Raw genomic sequence first — 14,662 nt, 5'->3', positions numbered from 1 at the left:
TTTCCTCCACGGAAGAATAAATGCAACAGTACCCACCGACATTGTGGGATTGCTTTGTTGTTATTGCTGTTGTTTTGAAGAACCAAGAAGCCCAAAAGATGGCAAAGAGTTTTGTAAATATACCAATCATAGGATTTAAATAATTTTAGAAATTCCACATATGACTACCAAGTCACATTCTGTAATCTGTGTGTACATCAGGAAGTGTAATGTTTTATTTCAACAAGACTTAAACATAATTTATTGAGACCCTATGGCTTTTTTTTTTTTTTATGGCTGAAAGTGTACATAGTTATTCTTTCTCCCCATATCATCTGTATTTCTAAATCTTTCTTTTCCAAATAGTGCTTTCAAATTATATTTTTGTCATTGAATTTATAAATAACCAGAGGTTGTTTTTTTGGGAATGGTTTGAATTCTGATCCTCTGGTACTTTACCATAGGATTGTTATTTGAGTCATCATCCGCTCTGTTCTTGGCTGGCTACGAGATGTCTGTTACCTCCATTTAACCTAACATAGTATTGGAACCAACTCCATGGCAATGGGCTTGGTTTTTGGTTTAGTTTCTCTTAAAAGTACTAATAACTCTGTTGCAGTTAGACTTATAGGATAAAATTTGCTTATCTGAAGTAACCTCTGTATTCTACTCCATTTTTTTTAAAGCTAACCTTGAGTCTGTCTCAAAAACCAAATTTTCGAGGGCACTCGAAATCATGAATCATTGGCATTTAATGAAGTTGTTTTCATTTGGGTAATATTTTTTACGTCATTTGAGAATTATTTAACCAACTGGATTAAGCTTTTAAGAATTCTAATGGATCATCCTTAACTTGAGCCTTTGGACATCTTTCTCTCTAGGCCCTCTGCCATTTACGAGGTATCGTGAATTTCCAGGTTGGTGCTTTAAATATCATCATGAATTCCTGGTACCTAAATCATTCTAACATTTCACCTCTTTATTTAGTCACCTGGTTATCTTCAACTAGATCTAGCCACTCCATTTATGTTGGTGCAAAAAAGGGCACTCTTTTCTGAGTTATACAAATAAAGCAACTCATGCCCTCATGAGATAACTGTTAGCCCTACTTATGTCTGTATTACTAATTTTAACAAAAGCATAAGGTCTTTGGAGTTCCTGGGTGGTGCAGATTGTTACGTACCCAGCTGCTAACCGAAAGGGTGACAATTTGAGGCCACCCAGAGGCACCTTGGGAGACAGTCCTGATGACCTAATCTCAGAAAATGAGCCATTGAAAGCCCTGTGGAGCACAGTCCTACTCTGTCTAACACAGTGGGGTTGCCAACTCAAAGGCAGCTGGCTACTGGTGTAAGGTCCTTAATGAGTCTTTAGTATTCCTAGGATCTTGAGTATGGTTTTCAAAAGATAGGCCTTCTCTGTGAATTTTTAGGCTAAGCCACAGAAATTTGATTTTGTGCTTGGAGATGTTGTAAAAGGTGGTGTAGGTATGTGGGAACAGGGAGGAAATGAATGCTCCTGGATGTCAGCAAATGAGATTGGAGTGGGTGGGCCGTGGGAGGGTTTCTCCCAAGCTGAAAGATAGATGGTGGTGCCCTGGACCATTCTGAAGGGTCTGCTCTTCCTGAATCCTTTCATGGATTCTGCCTTTCGTGTTGTGGAGTGGTTTGGTTGTGTTAGGTCCTAAATGGTCAAGTAAACCTATTTATCAGATGATGCTAACGAAGGGAAATATATACTTATCATTAAATTCAATATGCATCCATGTTTTCCCTCTCTTAAGTTCTAACTGGAGAGATGACTGTTTTCTACGCTGTCCTGGTATCTATTTGACTGAGATATTCATCTTTACTGTGCTTAATTTACTTTCTATAAGCTCATCTTCTCATATTGAAGAAGCAGATAATCCAGCTATCTTTTCAATGTTACCATCTTCTGGCCACTCTCAATAATAAGATTAATGGCTGCAACGTGTTTTTTTTTTTTTTTTACTCCCAAATATACCAAAGTTGTTGGTATAGTTGTTCTCCATTTATTACTAAAGAGGAAATGATATAAGCCAAAGGCTGTTTTAATAACCATGCTTCCTCCAACCCCCAAGTTTATTTTAACAGATTATTGTGTCACAGTGTTTTTATGCTTTTATCTTTGACCAAAGTATTTATTTTGAGAAACAATTATTAAACTGCACTAAAAACATACACGATGTTCCAATAGCATTTTTGTTACAATATTAAAGGAAGCTCAGACTAAGGCTGGATGAAATTGAACACATATTTTCATGTCAGACTTCCTACCATTTTGCTTGTTTGTATTGATTTCTCTTGACATGGTCTTCTGTTATTGAGCACTGCTCTTTTTTCCTTATCCTTTCTCCCTCTCTCTGTTTTTAAATCCCCTACCTATAGCTGTATGTGCAAAGAGCAATTGTAAAAGGAAACCAACTTATATTAAACCTGCCTGGAGTCAAAATGTAATCTAACACCTGTAGCCTGCAATTTGTCATCACTTCATGGATACTTTTTTTTTTTTTTTAATAACAGATTTCCTGAGTTTTGACCTTAGGATACTGTATAATCCAAAAAAAAAAAAAAAAAAAAAGCAACAAAACTAAACCATGGTTTTTAATAAGTCTTATAATGTTAGGATGTGAAATTACAGCCATAAATGCCACCTCAAGTAACATCATTTGAAGTTAGAAATAGTGCTGAGTTGTGTATCTAGGAGAATATGATTTGCCTGTGAAAATGTCTTTGAGTGATAAAGTCAAAAGGCAAGTTGTAATGCATGTGCGAATTCTTCTATACTCACTTTCCAACCCTTTCCTCAGTGACTTGGCTTAAGTAAGGGTGTTTTTAACTGTGTGGTCCATTTTGAATTTTATGAGAAGTGTTTGGTTTTCCTTATGGGGAAAGCAGAGTTATGTGTTGAGTGCGATTCATGTATGAAGAGTTTCTCAAACTTTTTGGCTTCAGGACCCTTTTCATTCTTAAAAAGCATTGAGGACATCAAAGATGTAGGACAGAGTAGAACTGCCCTTCTGGTTAGCAGCCGAGCTCTTAACTACTGTGCCACCAAGGCTATCAAAAATTACTTATATTAAAAATTAATACTGAGAAATTTTTTAAATTTTTATTTATCTTTAAAAGAATTATAATTATATATACATATATCCACAATTATAATTGTATTTGATATATACATATAGACACAAATAATATATACTTTATGTAAAATATCTGTATTTCAAAAAATAGAAGAGTGGAATTTTTAAATTTTTTTGTAGATATATTTACTCTCTTGCTTAAAAGAAGACAACTGGATTTCAGGCCTCACACAGACATGTAATTGAAAAAGAAAGGAGCATTTTAATAGCCTTCCAGATCACTGTAATACTGTGGCAAAACTCTGCAAGCGTTAGTTCCTTAGGGATGAGTTGCAAAGTAAAATCTGAAACCTTATCAAGGTACTTCTCGTACTTTGTTACTTCAGAATCCATTCTCCTGCCTTGCACTTTGAATGGATCTTTTCCCTATTCATGATTTTGTACCATCATCCATCAGTCATTTGGAAAATAATGGTTTACTGACTTACACAGATCTTCTAAATGTTGACACGTTTCACTATACAATATTAAAAAAAAAATCACATTTGTTAAATCACTGATGATGTCATCAGAAATGTCTAAGTATTGGGAAGCTGTCAAGCTCATGGTGGCAGCTACAAGTTTTCAAGAATGCCAATTTTTATTTGAAAGGTCAAATTTTATCATTGGCAACAAATATGTTCCTATGTGACAGGCTCACCTCATTCATTTTCCAGAAGATACCTGCCAGTTACCCAATCCAAATGACCGTAGTTTGTGTTAGTTGTTCTTTCGAGTAAAAATGATGCTCTATGGCCAAGGCAGCTAGCTCAGCTCGCAACCGAAACAATCAAACAAGTGCTCTTTCTTGGGACAGCCATCTTACTTTGTATCCTGGTTCTCAGTCCCTATAACAAGTGATAGCTTCTTTTCTTTTAAACATTGTTTTGCAGAAGAATAATAACAAGAAAAATAATAACTAATTGTGTTGAATAAGAGTAATAACTGGTCTGAAAGAAAAGAAGAGAGAATATGGAATTAATTCAGTTTAGCAGAACAAAGATTTATTGATCACTTACTGTGTGCCAAGCATATGGTGTGCCGGTATATAGCTCACTATCCAATAGGTAAGATATATATAGTTATATTAATATTTATATTATTATTGATTATTTGCATTATTTATATTAATTGCTATTTACATTATACTATTACATTACAGTATTAGATTAATAGTTATAATATTTACATTACAATATTGCATTATTACATTAATAAAAAAAACCCATTGCCCTTGAGTCGATTTCAACTCATAGTGACCCTACAGTTTCAATAATATTTACATATTGTTAATGCTAAGTTTTCCCAGCTAAAATTTTGAACCAAAATTACATTGTTCGTTTTGAAGAAGGAGAATACTAGGGGGTAGAACTAGGTTGTTAAACTTAAGACAAATACCACAGTTATATGATATTTTATATAGAGTATATTTTTAAAATAACTACTCTTTCATTTGTTTAACAAGTTCGTATTGAGTTCTGCATATGGCTTCCAAGTAATTATTCTTATTGCCCATGAATGATATATTTTATCTGAATTTTCAGTGGAAGAATGCTTTCATTTTTTTGAATCAGCTATTTTGTATCCTCTTGTCATAGATGAGGGAAAATTAAAGAAGACAATGAAATCCTGCTCTTAACCAAAAATAAATGAATTAACCATTACCCTTTAGGACCTGACGCCAAGTCAGCCCTTTGGGTGAGGCTGGTCAAGGAGAGGCGGATGCAGCCACCTGGGAAACTTCATTTTAATCTACTACTCTACTTCATCCGCCACCCCATACACTCACCTCCTTAATAATTTCTCATTTTCTCTATATAAAAAAGACCACAAAGTCTTGGCTTATTATAAGTAATCCAGTTCACCCCATAATGATACAGTGAATTATATACTTTCCTAAACTTAATCATTCAGGATCTGGCTTCCTTCCCTGCAGGCAGGAACCATTATATTTTACACATGGCTCCCAGCTGGTTCTCATCGGGGCCTTCACCATCTCTGTGAACACTGGGAGCTTTAAGAGGAGGTGCTTCCTCTTTCTTAGTCAACTTTTTCTTCCTACCGTTTCGTTCTTTTGTTTTCAAAATTTTCAGATTTGAAGGCAGTTTTGAAACAATGCGTGACCATGTTATGATTGTGCTTTGTGACTGGGCAGGGAGGGGTCAAGTTTTATTTTGAAGTTGATGTTTTGAATATATTTACAACTTCTGTTTCTTCATCATCATCTTCATGTCCATTTATATTCATAAATGTCATATTTCATCTCAGAGAACTTTCAGCAAATAAATAAGAACTTATTAGACTTTTAACTTTCTATTTATGTCATAGGAATAACGAATAAGTTATCTGTTTTTCTATATAAGTTGCTTATATTTATACTTCTATATAAATTATTTAAACATGTACGTATTTACAACTTAATTGTTGGATATAAGACTACTTTTCAGAAAGTTTTGCAGATTAATAAGTCTAACTGTTGTAGTTGTTGCTGGGTGCTGTCAAGTTGATTCTGACTCATAGCGACCCCATAGGATAGAGTAGAACTGCCCATAGGGTTTGCTTGGCTGTAATCATTACAGGAGGAGCCCTGGTGGCACAGTGGTTAAGCGCTCAGCTGCTAACTGAAAGGTTGGTGGTTCAAACACACCAGCTGCTCCATGAGAGAAAGATGTGACAGTCTGTTTCTGTAAAGATTTATAGCCTTGGAAACCCTATGGAACAGTTCTACTGTGTCCTATTGGGTCACTACCAGTTGAAATCAACTTGACAGCAATGTGCTAATCTTTATGGGAGCAAGATCACCAGGTCTTTCTCTCAAAGAGCTGCTGGGTAGCTTAAAACTGCCAGCCTTTCAATTAGCAGCCAAGAGCTTAACTTTTGTACCACCAGGGCTTCTTAGCTATTTAGATACTTTATAAATATTTGATAAATGGGTATTTTTTTACTCTTTTAACCCAAGGCTGGTTTTTTAAACATAATTCTTTTTAGATATGGTAAGCAGCCCTAATGAAGAAGGCAGTCATTAGTTAAATATAAATTAGCCATTCTCCTGAGGAGGAAGCGCCAATACAACCTTCTGGTTGTTTTTATGATTATGTTGCTATTTGTGATACTCTGTTGCCAGGAATATATTACAAGCTCGGTTTTTCTAACTTAGTGTGTAGATACATGAATCTTTTTTCTTCTCTCTGGTAAAAGTAGCTATTTTTAAGTCTTACTATATTTTGGCTGTATCAGATTATATGATTGTAGTTCATGTGATGGCTTTCCATCACCCTTGCAATGAATTGCCAAGGCCCTGCACAATCTGGCCCTTGCTACCTCCATCATCATTTCTCCTCCTGGTTCTCTTCTCTTTAGCGTGTGGCTCACCAACAGTACTTTCTATGATAATGAAAGTACTCTACATCTGTGCTGTCCAATATGTCGTTGTTGTATTGTTAGATGCTGTTGGTTGATTCAGTTCTGACTCATAGTGACCCTGTGCACAACAGAACGAAACACTGCCCTGTCCTGCGCCATCTTCACAATTGTTGTCATGCTTGAGCCCGTTGTTGCAGCCACTGTGCCAGTCCATCTCTCTAAGGGTCTTCCTCTTCTTCGCTGACCCTCTACTTTACCAAGCATGGCGTCCTTCTCTAGGGACTGATCCCTACTGATAATATGTCCAGAGTATGTGAGACGTAGTCTCACCATCCTTGCTTTTTAAGGAGCACTCTGGTGTACTTCTTCCAAGACAGGCTTGTTCTTTCTTTTGGCAGTCCGTAATGTATTCAACATTCTTCCCCAACACCACAATTCAAAGGCATCAGTTGTTCTTCAGTCTTATTCATTGTCCAGCTTTCACATGCATATCAGGCTACAGAAAACACCATGGCTTGGGTCAGGCACACCTTAGTCTTCAAGGTGACATCTTTGCTTTTTAACACTTTAAAGCGGTCCTTTGGAGCAGATTTTCCTAGTGTAATGTGTCTTTGATTTCTTGGCTGCCGCTTCCATGGGTGTTGATTGTGGATCAAAGTAAAATGAAATCCTTGACAATCCTGTCTAATATGGTATTAAACAATAGCCACATGTGGCTACTGAGTACTTGAAATGTGGCTAATGTGAGTGAGGAACTGGATTTTAATTTTTTTTTTTTTTTAGTGTTAGTTTAAATGTAAGTGTGAACTGACACACATGGCTAGGGGCTACTATATTGGGCAGCACAAGGCTACTATGTGTGCTTCTTTGCTGCTTTTCCAATATACCAAGCATTTTCCTGCCTCACAGCCCTTGTGCTTGCTGTTTCTTTTGTCTGGAATGCTCTGCTTCCATGGCCTAGTCCTCATTTCGTTCAGGCCTCTGCTTAAATACTGCTTCCTCAGGGAGCCTTTCCTGAGTCACCTTATCTAAAATATTTATTCCTCCTTCCAGTTCTCCTCCTCATGCTTTGCTCTATTTTTGCCCATTGTGTTTATTACTACCTGGTATTTTATTATGGCCTGTCTCCTTTCTTCTAGATTCTCAGTTCAATTTGCCTATGTAATCTTGCTCATAGAAAACAGAGAACATAATGTTTAGGGGCATGGGCTTTAAAATCAGACATACATGTTTTAGAATCCCAGTCTGGTACTTCCAAATTATGCGACCTTGTCAAATTACCTACACTCTCTGAACTCTTTTTTTTTTTTTTTTTTTTGAACTCTAGTTTTCCCATCATAAAATGGGGGTAGTATACCTACCTTCAGGATTACTGTGAGCGTTAAATAACACAAAACATATTTAAAGCACTTAAGCATTTCATGAGTTCTAATGCCTATTATTACTATTAGTAGCAGTAGTATTGAAGCTGCTTACTACTGTGAGCTCCAGTTGTCATAGAGAAGAATCAACAATAAAAAAACCCCAAACAAACCTGTTGCTGTGAAGTCGATTACAACTCTTAGTGACAATAGAGGATACTAAAAAGAGGGAGGCTTTTACATTAACCTTTTGATACTCTCTTTTTGTTTGGTTACAGAAATGTTCAGAAATGAATTATTGACTAGATTAACTTAAATTCAATTGTAATGGAGAAAAATCCAAACCAAAATAGATCTAGTGTGAATTGGCAGGCTTTGTCATGCAATGGTTAAGAGTAAAAGAAATGGATAGCTATCTTTACAGAACGATATATTCTGTCATTTGGGAAGATCGCATAAAGAGAGATGGTGTACCTTAGGAACTGAAGAAGGCAACTATTGAGCCCATTTTGGAAAAGGGAAAAAGGATGAGTCTGGAAAGCCTGTGAACTTGGACAGTTTTACATAAATAGCTGTGAGGATGTTTGATTCAACTTAAAGGAAATCCCAGAAAACAATAATCTGAGTATGTGAAGAATTTATTAGAAAAAAGCCTATCTCTATTCAGTTGGCAGAGTGTTCACTGTCTCAACTGAAGTTACTGTGAGTTTTGTGATTATAAAAACATCAAACAACCAGAAATAGATACGTAACCTGTAAAATGAGCTGAGGAACTGACCCATCCAGTAGGAATCAGCGTCATGACTTCATCTAAAAGTTTCAGAGGGGACTTACTTGGTACAGGGACCAAACTTGATATATTTTAGCTAACAAGAAATTGAGAACATGTTCTGAGAAGGTCGGATAGAACATCTAAAACTTGATGAAATAGGGGGTCAGAAACCTGTCCTATGAGGGGAGGCTTAAAAGAGTTGACATTATTTATTCTAGATGTGAGAGAGTGAAGAATGGACGACTTGATCCTGCTCTTTAGATGGAAGGATTTTAGGAGGGGATTTGAGTTGATCTTCAGGTCTAAAGGAGACCATATTGTAAGCATTAGGCTTTGCTCTGTTTTGCTCAGAGTGCTCACAAGTAGAAAAAAGCAGTACTCCTTATCAAGAAGAATTCTTTGTCATAATAATAAGCTACTGCAATTGGCTGGAGAGGAAATTCAAGTAGTTTTTCTTTTTTTTTTTTTTACTAGAAATTGACTACAGACAATAAATGATCCTTTGCCTGGGGTAATTTGAACATTTTGGGAGAATGAAGATAGTTGGGACAGATAACTGGGAATCTTTTAATCTCAGATATTATCCATGTTGTGGTTGAAAGGATGTTATACCAAAGAAAAATGGCAGTGTAATGGAAAATTTGCAAGTCCTTTTAGTCACTCATAAGGCAGTTTCAGTTTTGAGCTGCTCCTTATGTTATTCTGTATTTTGGCTGTTCTTTCCTTATCTGTTCAAAGATCCTAGAAATATCACTTAACCTTCTTCATGTAAATATTGTCTTACTGCCCAATTCACTATAGAATATTGTCAGACCAGAAACTAGTTATTGCTCTTTTTAGATTTTATTTTTATATTTCTGTTACGTGTCTGAGAAGCATCTCCCTTTTCTGTGATGGACAGTATTATTGCCATTGTTGCCTTGAAATCTACTTTCTCAGCTGCCTATGTTTATAATTTCCAATTTAGAGGGTTATCCTGAGATGTTACATGTTTCCAGTTTGTTCTTGATCCAAATACAACCTATGTCAGGAACCATGAGGATTAAACGATTTAATCCATGTAAAGTTCTTAAAACTGTGCCTGACACGGATTAAGCATTTATTACATGGTACATATTATTGTTTCTGTATTTCATGTGTGGCTTCTCTGTACAAGTGTATTCCTACTAGTAGATTCTAAAGAATAAGGAGAGGTGCAATAGGCCAATTGGTTGGACCTAAGGAGAACGAACCTTATCATGCAGAAAGATTATAGTAACTTCAAAGTATAGTTTTGGAAAATCCTTTTAAATCTAACCAATGCACAATGGAAAACCCCTAAAGACCCAATCTAATTATTCAATTAAATGGAACCGTTATGCTGTCTTTTACTACAGAAGGCAAGCATAATTTAGAAAATGGGGTATTTTAATTCTCTTTTGTTTTTCAATTAACGCAATTGCTCTAATGGGGGGGGGTCATATTCCTGCTTGAGTATGTGTTCTTTAAGTATGTATTCTGTACATCATTTCAGTCGCTCTCTTTCACCATGAAATAAAAGCCTCACCTGTTGACATGGAGGTTCATTTATTACAGTGTGCAGACTGCCCAGATTATGGCCTCAGAGCAAATATCTTTCAGCCACCAAGGCTGACGTGAGCCACACAGGCCCACCATGGAGCTGTACTTTCCCTGCCGGGTATAATTAGGATGTTTAAGTAACGTAGCTCTCACTTTTTTGCTGATGCCAGCTTACCACAACGGACCACATGAGTTTACTCTTAGTTGAAAGTGGTAAAGAAAATGCCAAGAACATTCATTTTAATTGGTCCACATTATATGGGCTTTTAGTGCACTGTTTTATCGTTCAGTGTTTTAGATTTCTTTCTGCCCCAGCAGTCAACTTTTTTATTACAGATATTCTTATTTCCATCTGATTATTTGACCATTACTTGATTATTACTTGAAAAGTTTCAACCTCTTCTGTTTATCGTTTCTGTTTACCTTATTTAGGTGATAATTGTATTTGTTCTACTATTTATTAAAGTTCTAAGTAGAAGACTGATATTTTCATATTGGTGGGAAATTATTTTTCCATCAGATGGTCTTAAACTGGGATGTGACAGAGATATTCTTTTCTTAAATGCTTGCTTTGATGCCGATGTTTCTGAGCTACAAACTGGGGCCATGTGGGTGGTGTGTGGTGGGGGTAATAACAGTGGTGAGGACGGTGGCACAGGTGGTTCTTTAACTAGACGTGTTTTCTTCTGCACTGATTGGACCGATTTCCCACTGAATTCTGGAAAATATTTGATTTGTTACTCTAACTTAAAAAAGATCACTAAAACAGGAGCGAATGGTAAATGAGTAGACTGTGTTTCTTAAAAAGTGAACTCACTATTCTAAAATGTCTTAGGAGGGTCCAGAAAGTTAGGCACTGATCTGAGTATAGGAAATGTGAGATTGCCTTTGGAATTGACATAATACTTTTTTTAATGGGATGATCACAGTAGCCTTTTAATTATAGTGTGTTGCCACTGATGTAAGGGGTGAGCAGTGGCTGGAGTGCCTTGCTGCTCCCTTCCTGTCTCCATGAAGGCCTTCTCAGATAGGCCTATGGTGAGAGCAGAGACGGAGCTTTCTACATTCTCCCCTGTATTGCATTTTTTCTTTAGTCCGATTAAAAAAGCTCATGAATAAGTAATGTATGGGAAATTATTCTCATCAGAGAGATAATGTTGAAGCAGTTATGAAGATCGAGGGTAAGCTCAACTAACTAGAGATTTGTTTTTTTTTTTTTAATAAATGGGGCTAGGTAGAGATAAAAGAGAATTTGGAATTAGTTACAACAATTGAAAAATCTTGACATTAAGGATAAAAACCAGCAATTAGGAAATCTACACAAAACAGATGATTAGTAATCCATTTGTATGAATATAAAATGATCATTTAAAATTCAGAATTTAAATAACAGTTATATTTTTACATTAATTTGGAAGTTTTTATTTAAAAACAGTGTTTAAGGCTCAAAATAAGAACTAAAAGAAAATGAAGAAGCTGTTTCTAATGTTGCAGAGGATTGATTGTCTGATTTAACTACCCACTATTCCCCTGTAACAGCCTGAGAATAATTATAGGCTGATGGTAATAATGACAACTGGATGCTCGCTCCAAACCAGAGGGGGGTGAACTATGGCCTATAGACCAAATACGACTTGCCACCTGTTTTTGTAAATAAAGTTTTATTGGAACCCAGCCATGTTCTTTTATTACATATTACTTATGGCTACTTTCACGGTACAACAGCATAGTTGAGTAGCTGCAACAGAGATTGGATGGCTCACAAAGCCTAAAATACTACCTGGCCCTTTATAGAAAAAGTTTGCCAACCCCTGACTTAAAGCAAGCACTGTGTTTTACATACATTTTGCCATTTAACCCTTTCAGCATTCCTAGGAGGTCTGTGCCTTATCATCTTTCTTTTATAGATAGTGAAATTGAGGCTTAAAGATATCAAGTGACTTGCCCAAGGACACTCAGCTAAGTGGAAGAGTCTGGACTTGAATCCCTGAGGTCTGATTGTAGAGCCTGCGCCTTCTCTCTGGGCTCAATTTCTTTGTTACTGGCCTTGAGAGTGGTGACACGTCCTGGTGATTACCAGCACTCTGGAGTCAGGCTGCTTAATTCAAATGACCTTAGCCAACAAATGATTTAAACTTATTTATGCCTCAGAATATAAATGTTAGTAAACATTACTGTTATTAAACTCCATGTTCTGTAGATAAGATTCTGAATCTCCAGAAATGATTCTAAGTTTTCCAAACACCCGAATTTACACCACTATAGCATAACTCCAGTGCTAGATACTGTTGTTGTTAGCTGCTTCCCAGATGGCCCCCGACTCATGGCAACCCCACGCACGATGGAACAAAATGCTGTCTGGTCCTGTGCCATTCCCATGATTGGTTGTGGATAGGACTATTGTGATCCAGAAGTAGAGTTTTCATTGGCTGATTTTCGGAAGGAGATCATCAGTCCTTTCTTTCTAGTCTGTCTTAGCCTAGAAGCTCCCTTGAAACCTGTGCAGCATCATAGCAACATACAAGCCTCCACTTGCAGGCGGGTAGTGGTGGCTGCACATGAAGTGTGTTGGCCAGGAATCTAACTGGGTCGGTCTGTGGCATGGAAGGCAAGAATTCTGCCACTTAACCACCATTGCTGCCATCCAATGCTAGATAGACTATACGTATTTCAGAAGGTTGGTGGCTTCTGAAACGGAAAATTGCAAGTCAAATGTTTATTTAGTTATTTATTTTTTGATTATCAGGTCCTTCATAGACAACCATCTCAGCCGGCCAAGGAGAGTTCCCCTCCCAGAGAAGAAGCACCTCCCCCACCTCCTTCAACTGAAGACAGTTGTGCCAAAAAGCCCAGGTCTCGCACAAAGATCTCCTTAGAAGCCCTCGGAATCCTCCAAAGCTTTATTCATGATGTAGGCCTGTACCCTGACCAGGAAGCCATCCACACTCTTTCGGCCCAGCTAGATCTCCCCAAACACACCATCATCAAGTTCTTCCAGAACCAGCGGTACCACGTGAAGCATCATGGGAAGCTCAAGGAGCACCTGGGCTCCGCGGTGGATGTGGCTGAGTATAAGGACGAGGAGCTGCTGACAGAGTCTGAGGAGAATGACAGCGAGGAAGGCTCTGAGGAGATGTACAAAGTGGAGGCTGAGGAGGAAAACGCTGACAAAAGCAAAGCGGCACCTGCGGAAATCGACCAGAGATAATGTGAACTCCATCTAGGCAAAGCAATACATCGGTCCAAGGATTTTCTGTTTTAGTTTCTTAAAAAAAAAAAAAAAATTTTTTTTTTTGCTTTATTTTTGTCTGTTTTGTTTTTCTTATCCTTATGGACATTTCTCTGTGGCACAGGATACACCTGTAAACTGAGTAAGTTCAGTATTTCCGAATCAGACATCGCCTTGGCAAAGACACTAAAGTGTTACAGTTTTACAATGGACTGGGTCATAGTAATTATAATCACAGGAGACTCTGCCTTCATTATCCTTGCACTTATGGAAGAGACATCAGGCAAGTTTCAGGATGAAAAGACCTACGAAACCAATGAAGGAAGCTACAAGTGTGTGTGTGTATATGTATATATCTATATATTTACATATATATATAAAAATTGCATGGGACAGAGAACTTTACAATCTGAAAGAATAGACTGTGAAATGAGTTCTTAAAGAAAAGACTTGTTTATGTATTAAAGAAAAAAAAACCACTTCACAGTGAGTCGCTTTGGCTTTTTGATAAACTGCGGCCTGCTCTCAGGGTGGGGTGACTATTTTTGAATTCCTATTTATTTTCTGTGTTTGTCCCTGATTTTTTTTTTTTTTTAATTCTATTGCTTCCTATCTGGCAGCTTGATGGGTAATTTTTGAGGTATGTATTTAACAAAATAAATCAACACTGCCATAAAAACAGAAAGAGAAAGAAAAAGGAAGAGAAAGGAGGAAAGAAAGAAAAAGAAAGGAAAAAATCAGGGCACCTTAAAATGATGCAAGTCAAATTACTCTTAAAAGACACAATGCACACTTACAATGACTCAATGTGTTCCGTTATTCAACTTGTCATTACTGTAGTGAAGAGATGCATTTTTTTCAAATTCCAAATGAGTAAAACTGAAGTTCAGTGCAGAGAAAACGTGTCCATTACTGCAGTCTTGATAAAATGACATTTTGATGTTGGACATATGAAATTCATAGTATGAGCCACATTTTGTTGTGAAATTCATTTACCTGCTCGTGGCTTCAAATCTTAATAAGCCTGCTCATTTAAAAGTTGTTCGTCATTACTGTGTTTTTTTTTTGTTTTTGTTGTTGTTTATTTTATTTTTTATTTTTGGTTCGTTTTGTTTGGTTTAATAAAAAGTAGTTCAATATACTGTTAGGTTAGAAAAGAAGTTGCTGCCCAGTGTATAGGGCCTCCCTCTCAAATAATTCTCCAATCTGCCCTCTCCCAAAAGCCGTTTCTCGTTTCTGTTTCACTTTGGACT

General features: G+C 36.9%; 1 protein-coding gene across 2 annotated transcripts in view; it reads left to right on the top strand.

Moving 5' to 3' along the window:
- Positions 1 to 13,667, top strand: part of SATB2 (SATB homeobox 2) — a 199,190-nt gene extending 185,523 nt beyond the window's left edge. For both annotated transcript variants that reach the window (XM_049887752.1, XM_049887751.1), the window contains one exon: positions 12,927 to 13,667. In XM_049887752.1, coding sequence (XP_049743709.1) covers positions 12,927 to 13,388 — 462 coding nt within the window. In that variant the 3' untranslated portion in view covers positions 13,389 to 13,667. The remainder of the gene's footprint in view (positions 1 to 12,926) is intronic.
- Positions 13,668 to 14,662: the final 995 nt, after the last annotated feature.

Source organism: Elephas maximus, chromosome 6 (assembly GCF_024166365.1).
Source record: "Elephas maximus indicus isolate mEleMax1 chromosome 6, mEleMax1 primary haplotype, whole genome shotgun sequence".
NCBI lineage: Eukaryota > Metazoa > Chordata > Mammalia > Proboscidea > Elephantidae > Elephas > Elephas maximus.
Note: the sequence above shows the minus strand (reverse complement) of the source record. Positions and strands in the feature narration are given on the sequence as shown.